Source organism: Sceloporus occidentalis, unplaced genomic scaffold (genome assembly GCF_023333645.1).
Source record: "Sceloporus occidentalis isolate IW3139 unplaced genomic scaffold, rSceOcc1.0.p SCAF_6, whole genome shotgun sequence".
Classification (NCBI taxonomy): Eukaryota; Metazoa; Chordata; class Lepidosauria; order Squamata; family Phrynosomatidae; genus Sceloporus; species Sceloporus occidentalis.
This window is the reverse complement of record NW_028316986.1, coordinates 3,188,377-3,214,239: the sequence shown is the minus strand read 5'-3', so window position 1 is coordinate 3,214,239 and position 25,863 is coordinate 3,188,377. Positions and strand designations below refer to the sequence as shown.

At 45.9% G+C, this 25,863-nt stretch overlaps 1 protein-coding gene across 2 annotated transcripts in view; it reads right to left on the bottom strand.

Moving 5' to 3' along the window:
* Positions 1 to 25,863, bottom strand: part of LOC149310331 (bifunctional epoxide hydrolase 2-like) — a 97,771-nt gene that overhangs the window by 3,002 nt on the left and 68,906 nt on the right. For both annotated transcript variants that reach the window (XM_089528737.1, XM_089528738.1), the window contains 6 exons: positions 19,979 to 20,053; positions 17,192 to 17,240; positions 13,670 to 13,772; positions 12,673 to 12,742; positions 10,356 to 10,436; positions 9,557 to 9,615 (listed from right to left, as the gene is read on the bottom strand). In XM_089528737.1, the coding sequence (XP_089384863.1) occupies positions 9,557 to 9,615; positions 10,356 to 10,436; positions 12,673 to 12,742; positions 13,670 to 13,772; positions 17,192 to 17,240; positions 19,979 to 20,053 (437 nt within the window). The remainder of the gene's footprint in view (positions 1 to 9,556; positions 9,616 to 10,355; positions 10,437 to 12,672; positions 12,743 to 13,669; positions 13,773 to 17,191; positions 17,241 to 19,978; positions 20,054 to 25,863) is intronic.

The window sequence follows — 25,863 nt, the reverse complement described above, 5'->3', positions numbered from 1 at the left end:
CATTTAGTGGCAGCTGGAAAGACTGGAGTCGCATCATTAAATTACACGAGGCTTCAAACATTAACTTTATCTATGGGCATGTATATCTGTATATGAAGCTATTTATTTCTTTTATACCAATACCTGCAAACAAAGTATTTCATTCAAATACACATGGTTCAGTTATGGAATTCTGCCATGACCAGACATAAGAAAGGGCTGCAGCTTTAAAATGAGACTATGCTTCATTTGGTATTGGGAAAGAAGTGTCAGACTTGTAGTCCACACACCAGGAGGGGAGGAGACTCTACTCCGGATCTAAAGTTTGGACCAAACTTTGGGGTCTTTCTCAGAGTGAAAGACCTGGATTAGAGGATAGGTCCCCATACTTCAGTAGTAGTAGTAGTTAGTAGTGTGCCTTCAAATTGTTTCTGAAATCAGTGGAATCCCTTGTTGCAATTCAGGCAAGACAAACCACATCCAAGTGCCACCAATTTTCATGGAAAAATTAAGTATATGCCATGTAATTTTGCTATGGCATTGTATTTAATGAGACTTGAGCATCCACAGATTTTGTTATCTATGGGGGGTCCTTGAACCAAACCCCAGCGGATAACAAGGACCCACTGTATATATTCCAAAAAGGAAACCTTGAGTTTACCATGTTACAGAGAGGAGGAGCAGAGAGGAGATCTACAGCACAGGCGGAGTTGATTGAGCACCCTGCCACAAATTGTTGAAACATCAGGAGCTTAACGTTGGTGTTTTCTGGAGGATCTTTTTTTTAGGAGGAAGCCCACAGTCCTGTCCCAGTAATTTCCTAAGACTTTTCAGTATGGACACTGACAGAACCACAGCAGTCACCTGCAACACTTGTGGGATGTTTGTCTTCTTGCCTACAGAAGTGGAGAACTTCACATGCCCCAAGTACAAGCTGGTAGCCCTCTTGGAGGAGAAAGTGTAGCAGTTGGAGTCCAGAGTAGCTACACTTCAGCATATTAGGGAGCAGGAGGATTTCCTGGACACAACAGAACTAACAATCCTGGACGAATACCACACAGAGGAAGATGCTGGAGCCGAGGAGGTCACTTCACATACACAGGAGGCAGACAGCTGGAGGAATGTCACACAGAGAAGTAGGCCAAGAAGGGATTGTTCGGGGAGCTTGCAGCTAGAGAATCGATTTGAAGCTCTTTCCCTTATCAAGGAGGATAAAGAAGAGCAGCATGGACAGACTTCTGGGACAGAGCAGGGGAGCCTGAGAGTCCCACCCGAGGGAACAGTCGCTGCTAAGCCTCGGAGGAGGCGTGTGGTCATAGTGGGGGACTCCTTGCTGAGGGGTACAGAAGCAGTGATTTGTACATCCAAGGAATGGATGTACAGGTTGTAATCTCGTCTCTTCTGCCAGTCGAAGGGCACGGTCCAGGAAGGGAGAGGAAAATAGCAGATGTGAACAACTGGCTTCGCAGATGGTGCCGCCGAGAACGATTTGGATTCTTTGATCATGGGCTACAGTTCCATGAGGAGGGACTTCTTGCAACAGACGTGTTGCATCTCACGCCAGTTGGAAGAAATGTTTTTGCCAACAGTCTCAAGAACTTGATCAGGAGGGCTTTAAACTGAGTTCCGAGGGGAAGGGAGACAATATTAAGGAAGGCAAAAGGTCTGGAGAAAATAGTCAAACAGACATAGAGGAAACAAGAAAAAAAGTGCAAGGACCCAACAGTGGGAGGCAAAAAAACTTGCACAAGCAGCAAGTAAAAGGGACCCATGGTCTGTGATGTCTCTACATTAATGCACAGAGCATGGGAAATAAGCAAGATGAACTCGAACTCCTAGTACAACAAAGCAAATATGATATAATAGGCATCACTGAAACCTGGTGGGATGAGTCTCATGATTGGAATGTGGAAATAGAGGGGTTTAACCTTATTAAGAGAAATAGGCCAAAGAAGAAAGGGGGAGGAATAGCACTATATGTCAGAGATATTTACACCAGTGAAGAGATCCTGGACATCAATCATGGAAGCCAGGTGGAGAGCATCTGGATTAGAATCAAACGGGAGGGAAACAACAAGGATGTTATGGTGGGGGTCTACTACAGACCCCCAAGTCAGACTGAGAAATTGGATATCTTTCTAGAACAGATGACCACACACTCAGAAAGGAGAGATGTAGTAGTGATGGGCGACTTCAATTATCCTGATATTTGCTGGAAGTCAAACTCAGCCAAATCCTCAAGGTCTAGTAAATTCCTCACCTGCCTTGGAGACAATTTCATGGTCCAAAAGGTGGAAGAGGCAACAAGGGGGTCAGCTATTTTGGATCTGATCCTAACCAACAAGGATGACTTGGTTAATGGGGTGCAAGTGGTGGGATCCTTAGGTGGAAGCGACCATGTTCTCCTGGAGTTTGTTATACAGTGGAAAGGAGAAGTGGATTTCAGTAAACTTAGAGAAATACTGGGGGTGATCCCATGGTCAGGAATACTAAAAGGGAAGGGAGTTCAAGACGGATGGGACTTTCTCAAAAGGGAGATACTGAAGGCACAATTTCAAACAGTTCCAGTGAGAAAGAAAAATGGGAGGTGTCTCAAGAAACCAGGATGGATGACTAAGGAACTTTCAACGGAGCTAAGTTTGAAACGGAAGATGTATAAGAAATGGAAAAAGGGGGAAATCACAAAAAAGGAATTCAAAGAAATAGCAGGCATTTGTAGGGATAAAGTCAGAAAAGCTAAAGCGCAGAATGAACTCAGGCTTGCTAGAGAGGTTAAGAACAATAAAAAGGGCTTTTTTGGATATGTCCGCAGCAAAAGGAAGAAGAAGGAAACGGTAGGGCCACTGCGTCGAGAGGATGGCAAAATGTTAACAGGGGACAGAGAAAAGGCAGAATTACTCAACACCTTCTTTGCCTCAGTCTTCTCAGAAAAGGCAAAGGGTGCTCAACCTGAGGATAATGGAGCAGAGGACAGAATAAGTAAAGAGATAGTAGAGGAATACCTTGTTAATCTAGATGAATTTAAGTCTCCAGGACCAGATGAACTGCATACAAGGGTACTAAAAGAACTGGCAAATGTAATATCGGAGCCATTGGCAATAATCTTTGAGAACTCCTGGAAAACAGGAGAAATCCCAGCAAACGTTGTCTCCATCTTCAAAAAGGGGAAAAAAGAGGATCCCAACAATTATCGTCCAGTTAGTCTGACATCAATCCCAGAAAAGATTCTGGAGCAGATCATTAAACAGAGAGTCTGTGAACATCTAGAAAGCAATGCCATAATCACAAAAAGTCAACATGGGTTTCAGAGAAACAAGTCATGCCAGACAAATCTGATCTCTTTCTTTGATAAAATTACCAGCTTGGTAGATGAAGGGAATGCTGTGGATATAGTATATCTTGATTTCAGTAAGGCCTTTGACAAGGTTTCCCATGACATTCTTGCAAACAAGCTTGTAAAATGTGGGCTAGACAAAGTAACTGTTAAATGGATCTGTAATTGGTTGACCGGCCGAACCCAAAGGGTGGTCAGCAATGGCTCTTTTTCAGCCTGGAGAGAAGTGACCAGTGGGGTCCCACAGGGCTCTGTCCTGGGCCCAGTGTTATTCAACATCTTTATCAATGACTTGGATGACAGAATTGGGAGCATACAGTACTTATCAAATTTGCAGATGACACCAAATTAGGAGGAATAGCTAATACTCCAGAGGACAGGATCAAGATTCAAAATTACCTGAACAGACTAGAAAGCTGGGCCAAAGCTAACAAAATGAAATTCAACACAGAGAAATGTAAGGTACTGCACTTAGGGCAGATAAATGAAATGCACAGATATAGGATGGGGGACACCTGGCTGAATGAAACTACATGGGAAAGGGATCTGGGAGTCCAAGTAGTCCATAAGCTGAACATGAGTCAACAGCGTGATGTGGCAGCTAAAAAGGCCAATGCAATTTTAGGCTGCATCAATAGAAGTATAGTGTCTAGATCAAGAGAAGTAAAAGTACCACTGTATTCTGCTCTGGTCAGGCCCCACCTGGAATATTGTGTCCAGTTCTGGGCACCACAATTTAAAAAGGATGTTGAGAAACTGGAGCGTGTCCAAAGGAGGGCAACGAAAATGGTGAAAGATCTGGAAACCATGACCTATGAGGAACGACTCAGGGAGCTGGGGATGTTTAGCCTGGAGAAGAGAAGGTTATGAGATGATATGATAGCCCTGTTTAAATATTTGAAAGGAAGTCATATTGAGGAGGGAGCAAGCTTGTTTTCTGCTGCTCCAGAGAACAGGACCCAGAACAATGGATGCAAGCTCCAGGAAAAGAGATTCCACCTCAACATTAGGAAGAACTTCCTGACAGTAAGAGGCTGTTTGACAGTGGAACAAACTCCCTTGAAGTGTAGTGGAGTCTCCTTCCCTGGAGGTCTTCAAACAGAGGCTGGATGGCCATCTGTCGAGGATGCTTTGATTTGGATTTCCTGCATGGCAGGGGGTTGGACTGGATGGCCCTTGCGGTCTCTTCTAACTCTATGATTCTATGTTTTACAAGGACCCCATTTTATTATGCCATTGCATATAATGGGATTTGAGCATCCATGGATTTTAGTATCCATGGGAGATCCTGGAACCAACCCCAGCAGATAGCAAAGGCCCACTGTAAAATGTTCCACTGTAGACAATGATCCAATTTTCTTTCTCCTGAATGGGCACGATGGCATTTCAGCCTAGGCACCTCTCCTGCCAGAAGACCATAATAGGCCTGCTGCCCTTTACTGTTGCGCCCATCCCCATCGCTTCCATTCACGCCCCATAAATTCAGAGGAGTATTATTGCCTTGCCGTTAGGCGGGTGAGATTTTATACCTCTGTAAAATGGTGGTGGTGTTTGGTGGTAAGGAAGAAAGATTGGTTTGAGTCTTTGCTGTGATGAAAACAACGCCCCCCTCTCACTATGATTTATTCATCCTCTGGGAGAATTTATCATCCCTTCTTCCAGGACCCAGCTGAAAGGCAATTCCACTGGTGGCTTATTTAATGGCCTTTGTCCCTGCAAGATTGGGGCATTGCAATCCCCCCTCCTCGTTTTTTAACAGTTGGTGTGACATTATAGAATAGGAAGGCAGTTTAAGAAACACAGATGAAAGGGCAGGCAGGGAATGGAAGAGGGATGGACACAAGGTTTTATAGGAGAAATAAAGCATCTCTTTTTTCAGAACACACACAGAGGCTGAGAGATCGGAGCAATTAATGTGTGGAAGAGTTTGATCCACAGAGTTAGAAAGTCTGGCTTTTGCATGCATCTTCATTGTGCTGATGTACACTACAGGCATGTGTGTGCAGAAATACACACACATCGCCTCCTATCACTACCTGCACACATCCCCTCCCCTTCTCCTGTTTCGTGTCTTTTTTAGGTTGGAAGCCTCAGGGTGGAGAATTGTCAAATTAACTATTTGGAAGTCTTTGTGGGAGCCTTTTTAGATGAAAGGAGGGGTAATCATTGTTGTAGTTGTGGCTTTTATTTATTTATATAGCCCCACTGATGTACATGGTGCTTTACAACAGATAAGACATTTATAACTACTTCAATATAAAATACCAAAAATACAATACTAAAATAAAATATTAAAAATGCAATAGTAAAATACAATAAATATTTGTAAATCATATAAATGTTCTAAATAAATAAATGGCCAGAAGGACCATTGCTGAGGAGCAGCATAATAATAATAATATGTTTTATTTATAGACCGCTATTCCGCGATGATCATAGCGGTGTACAGTAAAATCGTAAAAAATACAAAATAGAGTTAAAGGAGGGAGAAGTCTCATCCTTCAGGCAGTCCAAGATGTTGCTGGTCTGCCTGATGGCTCCCTCTGAGGCCGAGATGACAGTTGAGGAGGGAGGGGCCCCTTCCTTCAGACAGTCCCTGATGTTGCTGGGTCTGCCTGATGGCTCCCTCTGAGGCCGAGATGACAGTTGAGGAGGGAGGGGCCCCTTCCTTCAGACAGTCCCTGATGTTGCTGGGTCTGCCTGATGGCTCCCTCTGAGGCCGAGATGACAGTTGAGGAGGGAGGGGCCCCTTCCTTCAGACAGTCCCTGATGTTGCTGGGTCTGCCTGATGGCTCCCTCTGAGGCCGAGATGACAGTTGAGGAGGGAGGGGCCCCTTCCTTCAGACAGTCCCTGATGTTGCTGGGTCTGCCTGATGGCTCCCTCTGAGGCCGAGATGACAGTTGAGGAGGGAGGGGCCCCTTCCTTCAGACAGTCCCTGATGTTGCTGGGTCTGCCTGATGGCTCCCTCTGAGGCCGAGATGACAGTTGAGGAGGGAGGGGCCTCTTCCTTCAGGCAGTCCCTGATGTTGCTGGGTCTGCCTGATGGCTCCCTCTGAGGCCGAGATGACAGTTGAGGAGGGAGGGGCCCCTTCCTTCAGACAGTCCCTGATGTTGCTGGGTCTGCCTGATGGCTCCCTCTGAGGCCGAGATGACAGTTGAGGAGGGAGGGGCCTCTTCCTTCAGGCAGTCCAAGATGTTGCTGGGTCTGCCTGATGGCTCCCTCTGAGGCCAAGATGACAGTTGAGGAGGGAGGGGCCTCTTCCTTCAGGCAGTCCAAGATGTTGCTGGGTCTGCCTGATGGCTCCCTCTGAGGCCAAGAAGACAGTTGAGGAGGGAGGGGCCTCTTCCTTCAGGCAGTCCAAGATGTTGCTGGTCTGCCTGATGGCTCCCTCTGAGGCCAAGATGACAGTTGAGGAGGGAGGGGCCTCTTCCTTCAGGCAGTCCAAGATGTTGCTGGGTCTGCCTGATGGCTCCCTCTGAGGCCGAGATGACAGTTGAGGAGGGAGGGGCCTCTTCCTTCAGGCAGTCCAAGATGTTGCTGGGTCTGCCTGATGGCTCCCTCTGAGGCCGAGATGACAGTTGAGGAGGGAGGGGCCTCTTCCTTCAGGCAGTCCAAGATGTTGCTGGGTCTGCCTGATGGCTCCCTCTGAGGCCGAGATGACAGTTGAGGAGGGAGGGGCCCCTTCCTTCAGACAGTCCCTGATGTTGCTGGGTCTGCCTGATGGCTCCCTCTGAGGCCGAGATGACAGTTGAGGAGGGAGGGGCCCCTTCCTTCAGGCAGTCCAAGATGTTGCTGGGTCTGCCTGATGGCTCCCTCTGAGGCCGAGATGACAGTTGAGGAGGGAGGGGCCTCTTCCTTCAGGCAGTCCCTGATGTTGCTGGGTCTGCCTGATGGCTCCCTCTGAGGCCGAGATGACAGTTGAGGAGGGAGGGGCCTCTTCCTTCAGGCAGTCCAAGATGTTGCTGGGTCTGCCTGATGGCTCCCTCTGAGGCCGAGATGACAGTTGAGGAGGGAGGGGCCTCTTCCTTCAGGCAGTCCAAGATGTTGCTGGGTCTGCCTGATGGCTCCCTCTGAGGCCGAGATGACAGTTGAGGAGGGAGGGGCCTCTTCCTTCAGGCAGTCCAAGATGTTGCTGGGTCTGCCTGATGGCTCCCTCTGAGGCCGAGGTGACAGTTGAGGAGGGAGGGGCCTCTTCCTTCAGGCAGTCCAAGATGTTGCTGGTCTGCCTGATGGCTCCCTCTGAGGCCGAGATGACAGTTGAGGAGGGAGGGGCCTCTTCCTTCAGGCAGTCCAAGATGTTGCTGGTCTGCCTGATGGCTCCCGCTGAGGCCGAGGTGACAGTTGAGGAGGGAGGGGCCTCTTCCTTCAGGCAGACCTTGATGTTGCTGGGTCTGCCTGATGGCTCCCTCTGAGGCCGAGATGACAGTTGAGGAGGGAGGGGCCTCTTCCTTCAGGCAGTCCAAGATGTTGCTGGGTCTGCCTGATGGCTCCCTCTGAGGCCGAGATGACAGTTGAGGAGGGAGGGGCCCCTTCCTTCAGACAGTCCCTGATGTTGCTGGGTCTGCCTGATGGCTCCCTCTGAGGCCGAGATGACAGTTGAGGAGGGAGGGGCCCCTTCCTTCAGGCAGTCCAAGATGTTGCTGGGTCTGCCTGATGGCTCCCTCTGAGGCCGAGATGACAGTTGAGGAGGGAGGGGCCTCTTCCTTCAGGCAGTCCAAGATGTTGCTGGGTCTGCCTGATGGCTCCCTCTGAGGCCGAGATGACAGTTGAGGAGGGAGGGGCCTCTTCCTTCAGGCAGTCCCTGATGTTGCTGGGTCTGCCTGATGGCTCCCTCTGAGGCCGAGATGACAGTTGAGGAGGGAGGGGCCTCTTCCTTCAGGCAGACCTTGATGTTGCTGGGTCTGCCTGATGGCTCCCTCTGAGGCCGAGATGACAGTTGAAGAGGGAGGGGCCTCTTCCTTCAGGCAGTCCAAGATGTTGCTGGGTCTGCCTGATGGCTCCCTCTGAGGCCGAGATGACAGTTGAGGAGGGAGGGGCCTCTTCCTTCAGGCAGTCCAAGATGTTGCTGGTCTGCCTGATGGCTCCCTCTGAGGCCGAGATGACAGTTGAGGAGGGAGGGGCCTCTTCCTTCAGGCAGTCCAAGATGTTGCTGGGTCTGCCTGATGGCTCCCTCAGCATGGTGTAGTGGTTTGAGAGTAGGGCTATTACTCTGGAGACCAGGGTCCAAATCCCCTGCTCAGCCATAGAAACCCACTGGGTGACCTTGGGCAAGCCACACTCTCTCAGCCCCAGGGGAAGGCAAAGGCAAATTGCTTTTTGAACAAATCTTGCCAAGAAAATTCCCCATGGTAAGATTGTCATAGGTCAGAAATGACTTGAAGGCATGCGACAACAGCCAGTTATCAGAGTTGATTTTCTGTCCCATTTGAAATCACTTATTCCTGTTTCTAAAAAGTGCTATGCCTCCTGTAGCCTTGCATGTGTGAGGTGTGATTTGGATGTGCAATGGTGCAATTTTTGTCTGATCTAGAATGCCCATACTTAGTGCAAGGTTTCAGGCATGGACCTACAATGGTCATTCTACATCTGACAAAAATGCTTATTTCAATAGACATGCTTAGACATGCATAAGACAGCGCCAGAAATCTGAACAGAACCTTGGTGCAACTCTCTTAGCAAAGAATATAAGTAGCCCTTTCAATAGAAGTGGAGTCTCCCTTATCCAAAATTCTTGGGACAAGAAGCGTTTGATTTCAGATTTTTGGGGGGATTTTGGAATATTTGTAAGAACATAAGGAGATGTCTCGGAGATGGGACCCAAGCCCAAACATGAAATTAATTTATGTTTCGTATACACCTTACGGGTCCCTTTAGGGAGAAAGGCAGCATATAAATGAAATAAACAAAACAAAACAAAATAAAGGTAATTTTATCCACAATATTTTAATAATTTTGTGCATGAAACAAGGTTTCTGTACACTGAAATATCAGAAAGCAAAGGTGTCAGAATCTTGGCCAACCATATGGGCACTTTTGGATTTTGGAATGTTTTGGAATTCAGAATCCTGGATAAGAGAGCCTTAACCTGCATATGTTCCCTGCAACTTTCAGCATCTCCCCTCAGCTCCCCCCACCCAAGAACAAATTAGAAGGCGTAAAACCATTTCTTAATTCTGAAATTCAAATGATTTTTTCAATAAATTATACAAAAATCTCCCAGTTGTCACAGCTTAACTATTACCTCTCCATTTGAGTGAAGTGTCCACACTCTTCAATGTGGCCACGGCTGAGCTGTGGAATCTACAAAGAAACAAACAAAGAAAGACAGGTTAAACTCAATATATTTTTGACAAAAGGGATCCCAAGGGCATCTCATCCAGGAATGGTTGCTCCCTTGGACATCACTTTTGTGGCTCCTAAAGCATCCCCTCTCCTCAAAAGCCCCCAACCCTGCAAACTGTTTTGTTTAAGTGGTGCAATTCTAGGGAATATCCCCTAAAATGGCTCAGAAAGTCCCTCAAATGTGTGGAAACATGCAAAAATATCCCCACATCAGATCGTGTATTACCTCAATTTTCTTCTGAAGTCACGCTCAACAATGGCAACGGGATGAAATGCTCCTTCATTCCCCCTTGCCATTTTGAGAAGATCTACAGAGGAAAGCAGAGGAATTTCAGCTTGCTGTTGGAGTGTGTGACCTGCGGAGTGGGATCTGTGGCAGGTGGGAACTAGCCCCTGGCCCTTAGGCTTTTGTCCATGCCAACTCCTGCCTGTGCAGGAAACTACCACTAAAACACCCCAATGGATGGTGGCATTATGTCATGCAATTTGTGATCCAAACATTATTAGAAGAACCAGTTTCTTCCTTACATACAACAAACTCACAACAGCATTTGGAACCAAAGGGTTCCAGGCAGTCTTCAAAGGCAGCCCCATGTAAGGCACATTACAGTAATCCAATCTGGAGACTATGGGGAGAGGTGGTTAAGATGCTCAATGGACTGACAAACTAGTGCACAACAGGCTGCTAACACCCTTACCTGTTCTTCCATGTCTTTGCTCATCCTTGGGTGGAGAACAACATCCTTCCCGGCAGTAACCATCAGCGCAGGGACTCTGATCTGTGGATTTAAGCAAGGAAAGTTGTTATCATTTGGAGCAGGGATTAGTGATGAGTTAATGCAGACATGGGCAACTGCAAGAACCATGGAAATTGCACCCCTCCCTTATGCTTCCTGGTATGTTGCACTGACACATTGCATCATTTTCAGCGGCCATTTTGGTTGATTCCAGATGTCTTGGCTTACAACAATTTAAAACCAAATTCAGCTAAAATCTTAGCTTACTAAGACTACACACACACACATACACACAAACCAACAATTAAATAGATACTTTTATGAAAATGCACATGATTAAAACAACTTGCAATAAATTTGGGTAGGAAAACTACATTGTGTGCGTGTTTGTGTGAGAGAATTCTTATCCAAGGGCCAGTGTTTTCATTTTGATCCTCTTGGTTGCTAAGCTCCTAAGTAGTAGTAGTAATCAGTAACAAGCAACATAAGATAATTATATTGTTAGCTCTAGTCTTTGAGATCAATGACTAAGGAATCAATAAACCCAAATGTTTTGCTATCACTTACTTACACACACACACACACACACACACACACACACACATACAGAGAGAGAGAGAGAGAGAGAGAGAGAGAGTTTTGTCATAGCCCAAAGCAAGCTAAACACACATTGCTACAGTCAGTTCCAGAATAAAAGGAGCTGTAGAAACACTATTCTGTCTCAGATGAAGAGATGGGAGTGGAAGCCTACTCTGATGTGTTTCAGCTTTCAACACTTGGCACTTGAAATTGTTTCACAAACACAGAATTGTAGGGTTGGAGTTTGGAAAGGGCACTATAGGTGACTGGGTGCATCCCGCCTCAATCCACCTGGGAGAGGCGGGAAAATATAAATAAAAATATCATCATCATCATCATCATCATCATCATCATCATCATCATCATCATCATCCCTCTGCTCAGTGTTGGATCTCTGCTAAAGAAAAGCCAGCAGAGAACTGTCTATCCTCTTTCTGAAGATGTTTAGAGAAGAAGACCCCACCACCTCTCCAGGCAAATGGTTCCATTGCTGAACCATTCTTGCAGTCAAGGAGTTCCTAATAATGATCAACTGAAATCTACCCTCCTGTAACTTCAAACTATTAGACCTGGTCCTACCCTCTGGGGCAGCAGAGAACAGGCCTGTCCCCTCCTCTCTGTGGCAGCCCTTGAGGTATTTAAAGAGGGCAACCATGCCACCCCTCAGTCTTCTCTTCACCAAGCTGAACATGCCCAGCTCCTTCAACCTCTCCTCCATACTTTTTGTTCTCCATACTTCTTATCATCTTTGCTGACTGTCTCCTTCAACCTCTCCTCCATACTTTCTGTTCTCCATACTTTTTATCATCTTTGCTGTCTCCTTCAACCACTCCTCCAAACTTTTTTTCTCCATACTTCTTATCATCTTTGCTGTCTCCTTCAACCTCTCCTCCATACTTTTTATTCTCCATACTTCTTATCATCGTTGCTGACTGTCTCTGAACCTGCTCCAAACTGTCAATATTCCTCCTAAAATGAGGTGCCCAGCCCTGAAAGCAGTGCTCCAGATGAGGCCTGACTAATGCAGAATATAGGCGGGGACCATGACTTCCCTTGTCTGGAAAACTATGGTTCTATTAATGCAGGCTACATTTGCATTTTCCTCTTCTGGATGAAATGCCACCAACCTTGAGCACAATAGACTCTCACAGGTGGTGTAACCTTCAGATAAGCTTCTCCTCCATTTTTCTACCTATAGTAGAGGTGAGTGATTGTTCTGGGGGCTGGTTTTCACCCCCATACCTCCCTGATGGACTATGCCAACGTGTCCCTGGTGACCTAGAAATGGCCAGAAGGAACTTCTATTTTTTTCTGAGCTTTATTTGTGCCCGGCTTTGGATTATTTTTCTCCAGTTTGGGAGCGGGGTGGTGACAGGTCAAATACAGTCAAGCCATCACATTATGGTGCTTTTTGTAGTGATTTGGGTTATTCTGTGGGCTGGGTTTTACTTCTTCTGGGCATTGCCCAAAAGTATTGGGGTGGGTTTCATCTCCTCTAGGCACCCTCTGAAATTACTTGGGGGTGCCGATTCTTGGGAATCCAACCCTTTTGGTGGCCAGATACGGTGCATAGGACACACACTCCACAACTGGCCTGTAGGCTTGGGGCAGCTCATTGTGTTTCCATTAGAGAAGAAAACAGAGGAATCTTCTTCCTCCCAAAAGTCAAACATGTGACACAATCTTCTCCAACTCATACCTTTCTGCCCCAGGCAGAAGCGTTCCAGCGCCAGTTTGCCTCCATGTTTCGGTACCAGTTCACTGGCCCCCTGAAAGAAGTGAAAAGAGAAAGAAACAGCTTCATACAGAGGCCAATGAGAAGGTCTCTTAGCACCACTGCTGAGCATCACGCCACCTGCATCCTCCCCACAACAAGCTCAATCTTAATTCTCAAACATAATAGCAAAAATAATAGGGCCGAGAAAAAGTGATCCTGTACGACCGTTTCATTCATAGAGAGCAAAGTGAAGAACTAACTTTTCCAGGTGTGAGAAAGGTCCCTGATGATACTGTGTGCCACCCTGTTAGCTGCTGGGCATTATACTCCAGCCCCCTCTGAATAAAGCTTGCCAAGAAAACCAAATGACAGGTCTGTCTTAGAGTTGTACTTGGCAAGGTTTGTTCAGAGAGGGTTTGCCACTATCTTTCCCCTGAGGTTGAGAACTTTGGTCTCCAGAGTTGTAGTCCAACACTCAAACCGCTATGCCATGCTGGGAATCAAGGGTGATGGGTTATAGAGTAAAGCTGGCATTGCTGGGTTGTAGTGATCTCATACCCAGGTGCTGAAATAAGACTGGAAGGGACGAAGGTAAGATCCAAGCCTGCTCTAGGTAATTTCTGTGAAAGGGATTCCATTATAACAACAAAGAAAAGGGGTGGCATGGGAAAGTGTGGAGAAATCTGTTGGTTAATTATAAAGAATAAGCATTAAGCCCAGATGAATTTTAAAACTGTGTGAAGTTTAATTAGGCAACTTCAATATTCACTGGTTAGTTCTCACAATGAAAGTCTGGATCTGTAGTTTCTTAATAAAGGTTTTCTACATTTTAGCTACTGAAGCAATTTGGAATCCTGCAGGATTCTGACACCCTGCACAGGTTCAACACCGTAGTCCTTATGAAGGGAATTGGTGTCTCTACAAAGACTAGCCCACCAAAACAGAAATGATGACTCCAGACCCCACATCCCTCCTTTACCTTAATCCAGATTTTTGAAACTGCTGGACGTAGTACTGGAGCACAGGCTCTGGCAGGAGAGAACTTGGCGGTGGGTCTTCAGGAAGTCCTACTAGCAAACCTCCTGTAGAGCGAGAAGGGATTCTGTCACTAAAGTAATGCTGCAAGGACAGTTGGTTGAAGATGGCATGTGCTAAAGAGGTATGGAAATGCAGTTCCCCAGAATGAATGCCCTTGTGTGTCTGAGCTGGAGCCTCTATTTGCACATGTTTGCAAACTGTCAATTGGGTGTGACATGTAAACTGTTTTCCTCTCACTGAAAAGTTCTGAAATCACACTACGCTAATGTGTAGATACAGATGCAAAGGTAGCAGTGTATTGTTATGAGTGTGTTGACGCAATCTTCTTGGCGCCTCAAAAGACGAAAGAGTAGCACTCAGGTTTTGAAGGCCAAATTCAAAATTTCATAGGAATAATAGAAAAGCAGAATGCCCCATTGCTGTTTTGGATTCACTGAATCCTTGACATTGAAGCAGGAAAATAAAGTAAGCATGATACTAGTGAACGGGTAAGAACTTTATGGCTATCAAGTACTTAGGAGGGTACCCCAAGAAACATTTAGTCAAATTCCCTGCCATGCAAGAAAAGTAAAGTACTCTGGAAATATGACTATCCAAGTTCTGATTAAAGATCTCCAAAGAAAGACAGTCCATTACCCTACAAGGCAGTCTATTCTACTGTCAATCAACTCTAACAGTCACAAAGTTCTTCCTGATGTTTTCTTCTAAATTGAATCTATTGGGTTGTGAGCTCTGGAGCACCAGAAAACAAGCCGGCTCCTTTGACCCTTTGGCATCCCTTCAGATATTTAAACATATCATGTCCCCTCTCAGTCTTCTCTTCTACAAGCTTCTTCCCTCATCTGGTCCTCACTGGCTTGGTTTCCGGACCTCAAGTCACCTTGCAGACTTCTCTTCTCCAAGCTAAACAAACCCATTTCCCCCAAGTCATTTCACATAAGTTTTGGTGTCCAGACTTTTCCCCATCTTGGGCGCCTTTCTTTGGATACATTCCATCTTTTCAATATCCTTCTTGAACTGTACTGTCCAGATCTGGACACAGGATTCCAGGTGAGGGCGGACCAAAGCAGAATAAAGCGGCACTATCACTTTCCTCCATCTAGACACTACACTTCTATTTATTCAGCCTAGGATCCAATTGGCCTTTTCTCCACTACATCACACTGTTGACTCATGTTTAGCAAAGACTCCTAGATTCTTTTCACAGATACCACTTAGAAGCCATGCACCACCCATACTATGTTTGTGCCTTTTGTTTTATTCCTGTCTATATGTAGTACCAGACATTTATCTTTGGTGAAATTCATTTTGTCAGTTTTGGCCCAGCTCTCCAATCTATGTCAAGGTCATTTTGAATTCTGATCCTATCTTCTGGGGTGTTGATGGACTTTAGCAGGGGTAGGCAACCTTTTTGAGCCGGGGGCCGGGTTGCTGTCTCTCAGACAACTGGGGGGCTGAAGCCGGGGGTGGAGCTTCCACCCTCCGGGGGCAGGGCTGCATGCCGGGGTGGAGCTTCCACCCCGGGGGCCAGGCCTCCTCCTCTTTGCCAGCCCCTGACGGGGCCCCAGGCGCTGTCAGAGGCCAGGAAAGAGCCGGTGGGGGCCACCAGTGCTGGAGGCCTCCCCCTCTTTGCCGGCCCCTGATGGGGCCCCAGGCCCTGTCAAAGGCCGGCAAAAAAGCTGGCGGGGGCCGCCAGCGCTGGAGGCCTCCGCCTCTTTGCCGGCCCCTGATGCCAGAGGCCCGCTGCCGCCGCCGGAGCCCTCCTGGAGGGCCCCAGAGAAGGCAACGGGCCTCCCAGAGGGCTGCTGCCGCCACCAGAGCCTTCTTGGAGGGCCCCAGCGAAGGCAATGGGCCTCCCAGATGCCCGCTGCCGCCGTCTGAGCCCTGTTCGAGGGCTCTGGCGGCCGCAGCGGACCTCAGCGAAGTCTCACGCGACCTTTCTTGTGGTTGCGCGAGACTTCGCCTCTAGGCGCTGCCATTTTTTTCAAAATGGCGGCGAAGTCTCACGTGACCTTGCCTGAGTTTGCGCAAGACTTCGCCGCCATTTTGAAAAAAATGGCGCTGCCTGGGACCGGGGAAAAGCCACAATCGGCGGCGGCAGGGGCAGGCGGGGGCCGGCCAAAAGGCCTCCGCGGGCCACATCCGGCCCGCGGGCCAGAGGTTGCCGACCCCTGGACTTGAGGGTGACCTAAGATGGTCAAAGATCTGAACCTACCATGGGGTTTTCTTCGCAAGATTGGTTCAGGGGCAGGGTTTTGCCATGGCTTTCCTCTGAGACTGAGAGAATGTGACTCAAGGTAACTAAGTGGGATCCCATGGCTGAGCGGTGCTCAAACCATGGTCTTGAGTCATTGTCCAAGGCTCAAAGCACACCACTGTCTCCTTTACTTTGTTTTAATTTGTTGTTAGCTGCCTTAGACCCTGTGATGGTAGACCAGGGGGATATCAAATTAATTTAATAAGTCAGTCAGTAAATAAAATAAAATGTCCCTGTGATTGATTTTAAATTACCTTAAGTTGTTTTAACTGTCTTTAAACTGGCCGTAACCTGTCTGGTGACCTAATTTATTTAGTCTATTTAAATTGCACTTAATAGTTTTTGAATTGTTTCTAAACTGTTAAAATTGATTTTATAGCACACCACCCTGAGATCTTTGCATATAAAGGGAGATGGAAATATTTGAATGAACAAACAAACAAATAAATGAATAAATAAATGGAAGTGACTTCACTTCTCCCTCTCCTTATCTAAATGGTACAAGAGACAAGGTCTAACCGTAAAACCAGGGCTGTGGAGTTGGGACACCAAACCTTCAACTCCAATGCTTCTATTTTTCTACTGTCCAATTGTAACACCTCCACGAATGGCAAACGTACACAGTAGGCCCATGGTTTCCACTGGAGCTTGATTTGAGGACCCTACATGGATGCCTAAATCCATGGATACTCACTCAAGCCCCATTAAATACAATGGCAAAATCAAGGTTGCTTTTTGGAATTTATACGACTCTTGATCTTAGCCAAAAGGCTGAGAAGCGATGCTTTTTAGAATTTATATATTTTTTGAATATTTTCAAGCCATGGATGGCTGAATCCATGGATAAAGAATCAAGCTGATAAAAAGGGTTGACTGTATTAATTAGTCATAACAAATTTATAGTAGTAAAACTGCAGCATAAGGCATTTCACCATCACCATGTGAATTGTCGGGTTCTGCTTAGATTGGCAGAACATAAACTAAATTTCTTTGACTGCCATTTCTGAAAAAGAAAACTTTCCTAAATTCCTATGAATGCAAATACACAATTAACTAGGCATTTCATATTATAGGTTTCTACCAGAATTGGAGCTGGTACATTTCTGCAGACGCAGACTCCGCCCAAAATGGCTTCTAACTCCACAGCCATGCCTGCAATGATTTCTAAGAACATGGCAACCCCCTCCTTCTCCCATAGTCCCTTACCTCGTGCCCGTACGTTTCTGATGTCAAGGAAAGCGCCCTCCATCCGGTCCTGTAAGGACAGTGTTTGAAATAGGAACAGAAAGAATATTTGCCATTATTCATTTCCCTGCAGGGATATGTGTTCCTCAAACACAGGAAACCCTGCTGAGATCGGTAGATGCAGCCACAAGGCAGTCATGTGCAAATCTTTGTTGGCCAACTCCAAGGGGCCCTAATTTTTCACTTTAGGACCATGGTTATCCATGTGACCTGACAGTCCCAAAGTTGAAGCCATTGGAAAGAAATTCTTGATGTGGAATAACAGGCCCAAACATGGCACAGCTGCAAGGTACTATTTGCTCCTTTCTGTCTTTAGGGGACCCAACAACTTACTACAATTGAAATGAGAAATGGCATTGCTTGCTACATGGAATGATGCCATAAGCTACGTTTAATTTAGAATCAGAGAATCATAGATTTGGAAGAGACTACTCCAGTCCAACCCCATTCTGCCATGCAGGAACTCACAATCAAAGTGCTCCCAGCAGATAGCCATCCCACCTCTGTTTAAAAACCTCCAAAGAAGGAGAAGTTGACATGATTGTTAGCTTGACATATCTGGAAGGATGTCATGTAGACAATAGAGCCAGTTTGTCCGCTGCTGCTCCTTACTAGAACATGAACCAATGGATTCAAATTACAGCGAAAAATATTCCACCTAAATTTTAGGAAGAACCTCTTTTGTTCCACTGTTTGGCAGTGGAATGGGCTGCCTTGGAGGCTGGTGGGCTCTCCTTCTTTGGAGGTCTTTCAACAGAAGCCAGATGAGCAAAACGTTCAGGAATACTTTGGTTGTGCATTCCTGCATGGCAGGGGGTTGGACTCTAAGATCCTATGTTTCCAAGAATGGAAACTTGCAATGAACTGGAAATCCTTAGACAAATTATACTTAAAAATCAGGCTTAACAGGGCATATTGTACTGCCCTACTTGAAAAGTCCTTATGGGTTAGGAGGTGATACAAAAATAGCTTAAATAAATACTGTAAATCAAAGTCGACCTTCAAAACAAGGTCCTTGCATAATGAAAATCAGTGCAACAATTTTGTTGCGGCATAGTACAAATGCATTGTCTTTGCCTATGAAGAATCATCCTCATGATGTCCACAACAAAAGGAGGGAAGGTTTTGGTGAAACCCATTTCAATGGAGGTATAATTATTGACAATATTGACTCTGGAGCTGAAGCAGATAAATGAAAATCTTGATTGCATTGCAAAGGCATAAGAAGATAAAAAAGAAGACAAAAAGAAAACACAACAAAATGTTTTAAATACCAATACTGGTTACAGGCTGCTGCGGTAGCCAGAAAGCACCTTTTCCCAGCTTTGGCTGGTGCTCCAGTCATGTCCTTTCTTGGGGGAGGCAGATTTGACCTCAGTGGTTTATACTGTAGTTACCTTCCAATTAGACTACTGCAATGCGCTCTTTGTGGGACTTCCCTTGAAAAGTATTTGGAAGTTGCAGCTAGTGCAAAATGCAGCAGTCAGACTGGCATCAGGTGTGCATGTTAGAGACGGTTTAAGCCCCGGTCTTGCAAGACTTGCACTGGTTCAGATTTGCTTCTGAACTCAATTCAAGGTGCTGGTGTTGACTCATAAAGGTCTAAACAACTTTGGGCCAAGACATCTAAAAGACCAGTGCCCCCTCCCAAATGAACCTGACAGAAATTTGAGATTGTCAGATGTGGCACGACAGACTGGTGGGCATGCGTAACAGGTCTTACTCTGTACTAGTGCTTCACCTGTGGAACTCCCTGCCCAAGGATGTTAGGTTGGCCCCATTGCTTTTCAACTTCCAGTAGGCAGCCAAAACAGTGCTGTTCTGCATGGCGTTCAGTATTTGAAATTGTTGTTGTAATTGTTTAAAAACTGGATTCTAGGATTGTTTTTAGACTGCCTTTAGGAGTTTTTAAAGAGTATTTTAATGTGTTAAAAATATTGGTGGGTGAGCTATCTGTGGTTTGGAGCATCTGTGGCTAGCTCTACCCCATATAAGTCAATGGTGATGCATGCATGTGGACATGCACACGTCATGATCCATAAACTTATATGGACTTGAGATCCAGCAATATTTTGTATCCATGGGGATGTGCAAGGCTGGATCCAAGCCCCCACTGATAATTGTTTTAATTAGCTTTTATTTGTTCATTGCCTTGGGAGCCCTTGTGGGCTAGGAGGCGATACAGGGATCCCTGCTGGCACAGAGGTTAAATGCCTGTACTGCAGCCATTCACAGCCACAAAGTTGTGAGTTCAGTCCCAGGGACTCCAAGGTCCACTCAGCCTTACAAAATGTAGGTTGCTAAAATGAGTACCCAGCTTTTGGGGGGCAATTACTTTACACATTGTAAACTGCTTAGGGAGTGCTTAAGTGGTAAAGAAATGTATTTGCTACTGCTATGGCTATTGAATTACAGTGCTAGCTCCCGTCAACCTAGCAGTTCCAAAGCATGCAAATGCAAGTAGGTACCACTTTGGTGGGAAAGTAACAGCGTTTTGTGCAGTGATGTTGGCCACATGACCATGGAGTTGTCTTTGGACACCGCTGGCTCTATGGCTTAGTAATGGAGATGAGTGTCGTCCCCTATAGTCGGACACAACTTGACAACCTTGTCAAAGGGGAATACCTTTACCAATTAAGATCTTATCTGCTTCTGTCTTGATGCACAGCCTTTTCGTATTGTTACAAAAATTTGAAAATACACATATTTTTAAAAGCAAACAAACCACACTCCATACAGGTGACTGACCTCTCTCCTAGTTGATCGCACCATGGTCTTCAGGAACCTACTCACGTCCTTCTCCAGTTCAGCCTCTGCAACGCCCTGAGGGGTGCAAGTGTGTGCATTGATCAGTAGTTTATTCAAGATGCAACTTGGAGCACTACTGGTTCAGTCTCACCCTTACCCAGGAGGCTCATTTCCATTCAGTGAACTTCCAATGATGATGGAACACCAAAGGAGCACCTCAAGCAGCGATTACCAGCAGCATGGTATAACAGTTGGAGTGTTGGGCTAGACCTCTGGGAGACAAGGATTTCAATCTTTGTTCAGCCATGGAAACCCACTGGGTGACAGTAAACAAATCACTCTCTCTCAGCCTCAGGGGAAGGCAATGCTAAACTTCCTCTGAAGAAATCTTGCCAAGCAGACCCTAGGAGAGAGTTGCCACAAGTTGAAATCAACTAGAAGATGGTGGTTAAGGAGCTGTATTAACACTGTAGAGACCATAGTTTGAATCCCTGCTTGTCCATGGAAACCCACCGGATGACCTTGGGCATGTCACACTCTCTCAGCCTTAGAAGAAGACAAAGGCAAACCCCAAAACAAACAAACCTGGCCTGTCTAGCTACACTTCAGCATATTAGGGAACAAGAGGATTTCCTGGACACAACAGAACTAACGATCTTGGATGAGTACCACGCAGAGGAAGATGCTAAGGTGGAGGAGGTCACTTCACATACACAGGAGGAAGACAGCTGGAGGAATGTCACAAAGAGAAGTAAGCCAAGAAGGGATTCTTCAGGGAGCTTGCAGCTAGAGAATCGATTCGAAGCTCTTTCCCTTATCAAGGAGGATGAAGAAGAGCAGCATGGACAGACTTCTGGGACAGAGCAGGGGAGCCTGAGAGTCCACCCGAGGGAACAGTCGCTGCTAAGCCTCGGAGGAGGCGTGTGGTCGTAGTGGGGGACTCCTTGCTGAGGGGTACAGAAGCAGTGATTTGTAGGCCTGACAAGATGTCTCGAGAGGTGTGTTGTCTTCCAGGTGCAAAGATCCGTGATGTGACAGAGAGGCTGACAAGACTGGTCAAACCTACTGACCAATACCCCTTCCTTTTGGTCCACGTGGGAACTAATGATACTGCAAGACACAGCATTCAGAACATCAAAAGGGATTACGAGGCGCTTGGTAGGAAGCTGAAAGGAATGGATGTATAGGCTGTCATCTCGTCTCTTCTGCCAGTCGAAGGGCACGGTCCAGGAAGGGAGAGGAAAATAGCGGATGTGAACAACTGGCTTCGCAGATGGTGCCGCCGAGAAGGATTTGGATTCTTTGATCATGGGCTGCGGTTCCATGAGGAGGGACTTCTTGCAACAGACGGGTTGCATCTCACGCCAGTTGGAAGAAATGTTTTTGCCAACAGTCTCAAGAACTTGATCAGGAGAGCTTTAAACTGAGTTCCGAAGGGAAGGGAGACAATATTAAGGAAGGCGAAAGGGATGGCAAAAATAGTCAAACTGACACAGAGGAAACAAGGCAAACAGTGCAAGGACCCAACAGTGGGAGGCAAAAAAAACTTGCACAAGCAAAAAGTAAATGGGACTCGTGGTCTGCGATGCCTCTACACTAATGCACAGAGCATGGGAAATAAGCAAGATGAACTCGAACTCCTAGTACAACAAAGCAAATATGATATAATAGGCATCACTGAAACCTGGTGGGATGAGTCTCATGATTGGAATGTGGAAATAGAGGGGTATAACCTTATTAAGAGAAATAGGCCAAACAGGAAAGGAGGAGGAATAGCACTATATGTCAGAGATATTTACACCAGTGAAGAGATCCTGGACATCAATCATGGAAGCCAGGTGGAGAGCATCTGGATAAGAATCAAAGGGAGGGAAACAACAAGGGTGTTACGGTGGGAGTCAACTACAGACCCCCAAGTCAGACTGAGGAATTGGATGATATCTTTCTAGAACAGATGACCACACAGTCAAAAAAGAGAGATGTAGTAGTGATGGGAGACTTCAACTATCCTGATATTTGCTGGAAGTCAAACTCAGCAAAATCCTCAAGGTCTAGCAAATTCCTCACTTGCCTGGAAGACAATTTCATGGTCCAAAAGGTGGAAGAGGCAACAAGGGGGTCAGCTATTTTAGATCTGATCCTAACCAACAAGGATGACTTGGTTAATGGGGTGCAAGTGGTGGGATCATTAGGTGGAAGTGACCATGTTCTCCTGGAGTTTGTAATACAGTGGAAAGGAGAAGCCAGGCAGAGTCAGACACGCATCCTAGACTTTAGGAGAGCGGATTTCAGTAAACTTAGAGAAGTATTGAGGGCGATTCCATGGTCAGAAATACTAAAAGATAAAGGAGTTCAGGACGGATGGGACTTTCTCAAAAGGGAGATACTGAAGGCACAATTTCAAACAGTTCCAGTGAGAAAGAAAAACGGGAGAAGTCTCAAGAAACCAGGATGGATGACTAAGGAACTTTCAACGGAGCTAAGTTTGAAACGGAACATGTATAAGAAATGGAAAAAGGGGGAAATCACAAAAAAGGAATTCAAAGAAATAGCAGGCATGTGTAGGGGTAAAGTCAGAAAAGCTAAAGCGCAGAATGAACTCAGGCTTGCTAGAGAGGTTAAGAACAATAAAAAGGGCTTTTTTGGATATGTCCGCAGCAAAAGGAAGAAGAAGGAAACGGTAGGGTCACTGCGTGGAGAAGATGGCAAAATGCTAACAGAAGACAGAGAAAAGGCAGAATTACTCAACACCTTCTTTGCCTCAGTCTTCTCAGAAAAGGCAAAGGGTGCTCAACCTGAGGATAATGGAGCAGAGGACAGAATAGGGGAATTTCAGCACAGAATAAGTAAAGAGATAGTAGAGGAACACCTTGTTAATCTAAATGAATTTAAGTCTCCAGGACCAGATGAACTCCATCCAAGGATATTAAAAGAACTGGCAAATGTCATATCGGAGCCATTGGCAATAATCTTTGAGAACTCCTGGAGAACAGGAGAGATCCCAGCTGACTGGAGGAGGGCAAACGTTGTCCCCATCTTCAAAAAGGGGGAAAAAGAGGATCCCAACAATTATCGTCCAGTTAGTCTGACATCAATCCCAGGAAAGATTCTGGAGCAGATCATTAAACAGAGAGTCTGTGAACATCTAGAAGGCAATGCCATAATCACAAAAAGTCAACACGGGTTTCAGAGAAACAAGTCATGCCAGACAAATCTGATCTCTTTCTTTGATAAAATTACCATCTTGGTAGATGAAGGGAATGCTGTGGATATAGTATATCTTGAGTTCAGTAAGGCTTTTGACAGGGTTTCCTATGCCATTCTTGCAAACAAGCTTGTTAAATGTGGGCTAGACAATGTAACTGTTACATGGATTTGTAATTGGTTGACCGGCCGAACCCAAAAGGTGCTCAGCAATGGCTCCTTTTCATCCTGGAGAGAAGTGACCAGTGGGGTCCCACAGGGCTCTGTCCTGGGTCCAGTGCTATTCAACATCTTTATCAATGACCTGGATGACAGAATTGGGAGCATACTTATCAAATTTGCAGATGACACCAAATTAGGAGGAATAGCTAATACCCCAGAGGACAGGATCAAGATTCAAAATGACCTGAATAGACTAGAAAGCTGGGCCAAAGCTAACAAAATGAAATTCAACACGGAGAAATGTAAGGTACTGCACTTAGGGCGGAAAAATAAAATGCACAGATATAGGATGGGGGACACCTGGCTGAATGAAACTACGTATGAAAGGGATCTAGGAGTCCAAGTAGACCACAAGTTGAACATGAGTCAACAGTGTGATGCGGCAGCTAAAAAGGCCAATGCAATTTTAGGCTGCATCAATAAAAGTATAGTGTCTAGATCCAGAGAAGTAATAGTGCCACTGTATTCTGCTTTGGTCAGGCCCCACCTGGAATATTGTGTCCAGTTCTGGGCGCCACAATTCAAAAAGGACCTTGAGAAACTGGAGCGTGTCCAAAGGAGGGCAACAAAAATGGTGAAGGGTCTGGAAACCATGTCCTATGAGGAACGACTTAGGGAGCTGGGGATGTTTAGCCTGGAGAAAAGAAGGTTAAGAGGTGATATGATAGCGCTATTTAAATATTTGAAGGGAGGTCATATTGAGGAGGGAACAAGATTGTTTTCTGCTGCTCCAGAGAACAGAACCTGGAACAATGGATGCAAGCTACAGGAAAAGAGATTCCAGCTCAACATTAGGAGAAACTTCCTGACAGTAAGGGCTGTTCGACAGTGGAACAAACTCCCTCGAAGTGTAGTGGAGTCTCCTTCCTTGGAGGTCTTCACACAGAGGCTGGATGGCCATCTGTCGAGGATCCTTTGATTTGGATTTCCTGCATGGCAGGGGGTTGGACTGGATGGCCCTAGTGGTCTCTTCCAACTCTATGATTCTATGATTCTAAGAAATCCCACTGTATCAGAAACAATTTAAAAGCACCACCACCACAATAACAAAAACTCTTGGCCTCATGAACCTGGGCTAGTTCTCTCTCAAACAATGAATGAAACAAAATTTGTGCACAGAACAGGAAGCAAAGGTGTCACTATTTTACTTGCCCATATGGACGATTGTGAAGTATTTTGTATTTTGGAATACAGTTAAGGGATACTCAAACCTATAATATTGATTTTGATTGTATATTAGATTAATAGTGAGCGGGGGAATCAATCAATCAATCAATCAATAAAAAGAAAAACCTTCAATTCTTAAAAGCTTGTTGGAATAAAAATGTCTTTGCATGGTGATGGAAACACATCTAGCCACCTCAGGGAGGGATGAGAAGGCCCTGAATCATGTCCCCGCATGAAATACTTGTAAGAACTGTGGGACTAAGAGAAGGGCCTCTACTGAGGCTCTCAAAGTCCAGGTAGAGATCTTTATAGACAAGAGGTGACCTGGAGTCTCCAACTTTGGAGGTTTTTAAATGGAGGCTGGATGGCTGTCTGTTGGGGGTGCTTTGATTGTGTGTTCCTGCATGGCAGGGGGCTGGTGTGGATGGCCCTTGAAGTCTCTTCCAACTCTATGATTCTATGATAGCCATGTTTAATTATTTGAAAGGGTATTACATTGAAGATGGAGCAAGTTTGTTTTCTGCTACTCCATAGCCTAGGAGATGGAGCAGTGGATGGAAACTACAGGAAAAGAGATTCCACCTAACATTAGGAAGACTTTCCAGACAATAAGAGCTGTTTGAGAGTGGAATATGCTGTCCCAGAGGGTGGTGGAGTCTCCTTTGGAGGTTTTTAAACAGAGGTGGATAGCCATCTGTCTGATGGGAGGACTCTAATGGTGTCTGCCTGCCTCGAAGAAAGGGGTTGGGTTGGATGGCAACTTGGGTCCCTTCCAACTCTATGATTCTGTAACCACTAGTACTTTATGCTTTGCTCAGAGAACAGTTGGTCAACCCCCTCCCCTGTTGCCAATTTCCTAGTTGGGAGAGTAAAATGCTGCCATCATCACGTAGTCCTGTCTCCCTTTCCAAATCCACATCTCCAATATCTTCTTTTCTGGTTTGCAAAACTTGCACTATTCACTCAGAGCTGCATTTTAGTAGAACTCAAAGCTTTTGCTGCTCAATAAAACTGATCAAAGGGGATTCAGGCTTGGCTAAGAAAGATGTTGAATTAAGGGCCTGTGTTTTTCCTTTTCCTAAAAGACCACAGGGACCAACCCCCTTCCCACCACCCTCTGTGCCGCAGAAAGGGCTGGCAAGGGGCAACGAGAGATTCAATGCCCCCCGTTTCTGATTGCTGGAGCTTTGTACAGCTGCCATCTGAGGGAGGGAGGAAAAATTACCGCCAGGACGGTTTGTCTTCCTGCAATTAAGAGTGCTCTGTTGATTAAAGTTTTGTTTAATGTGCCT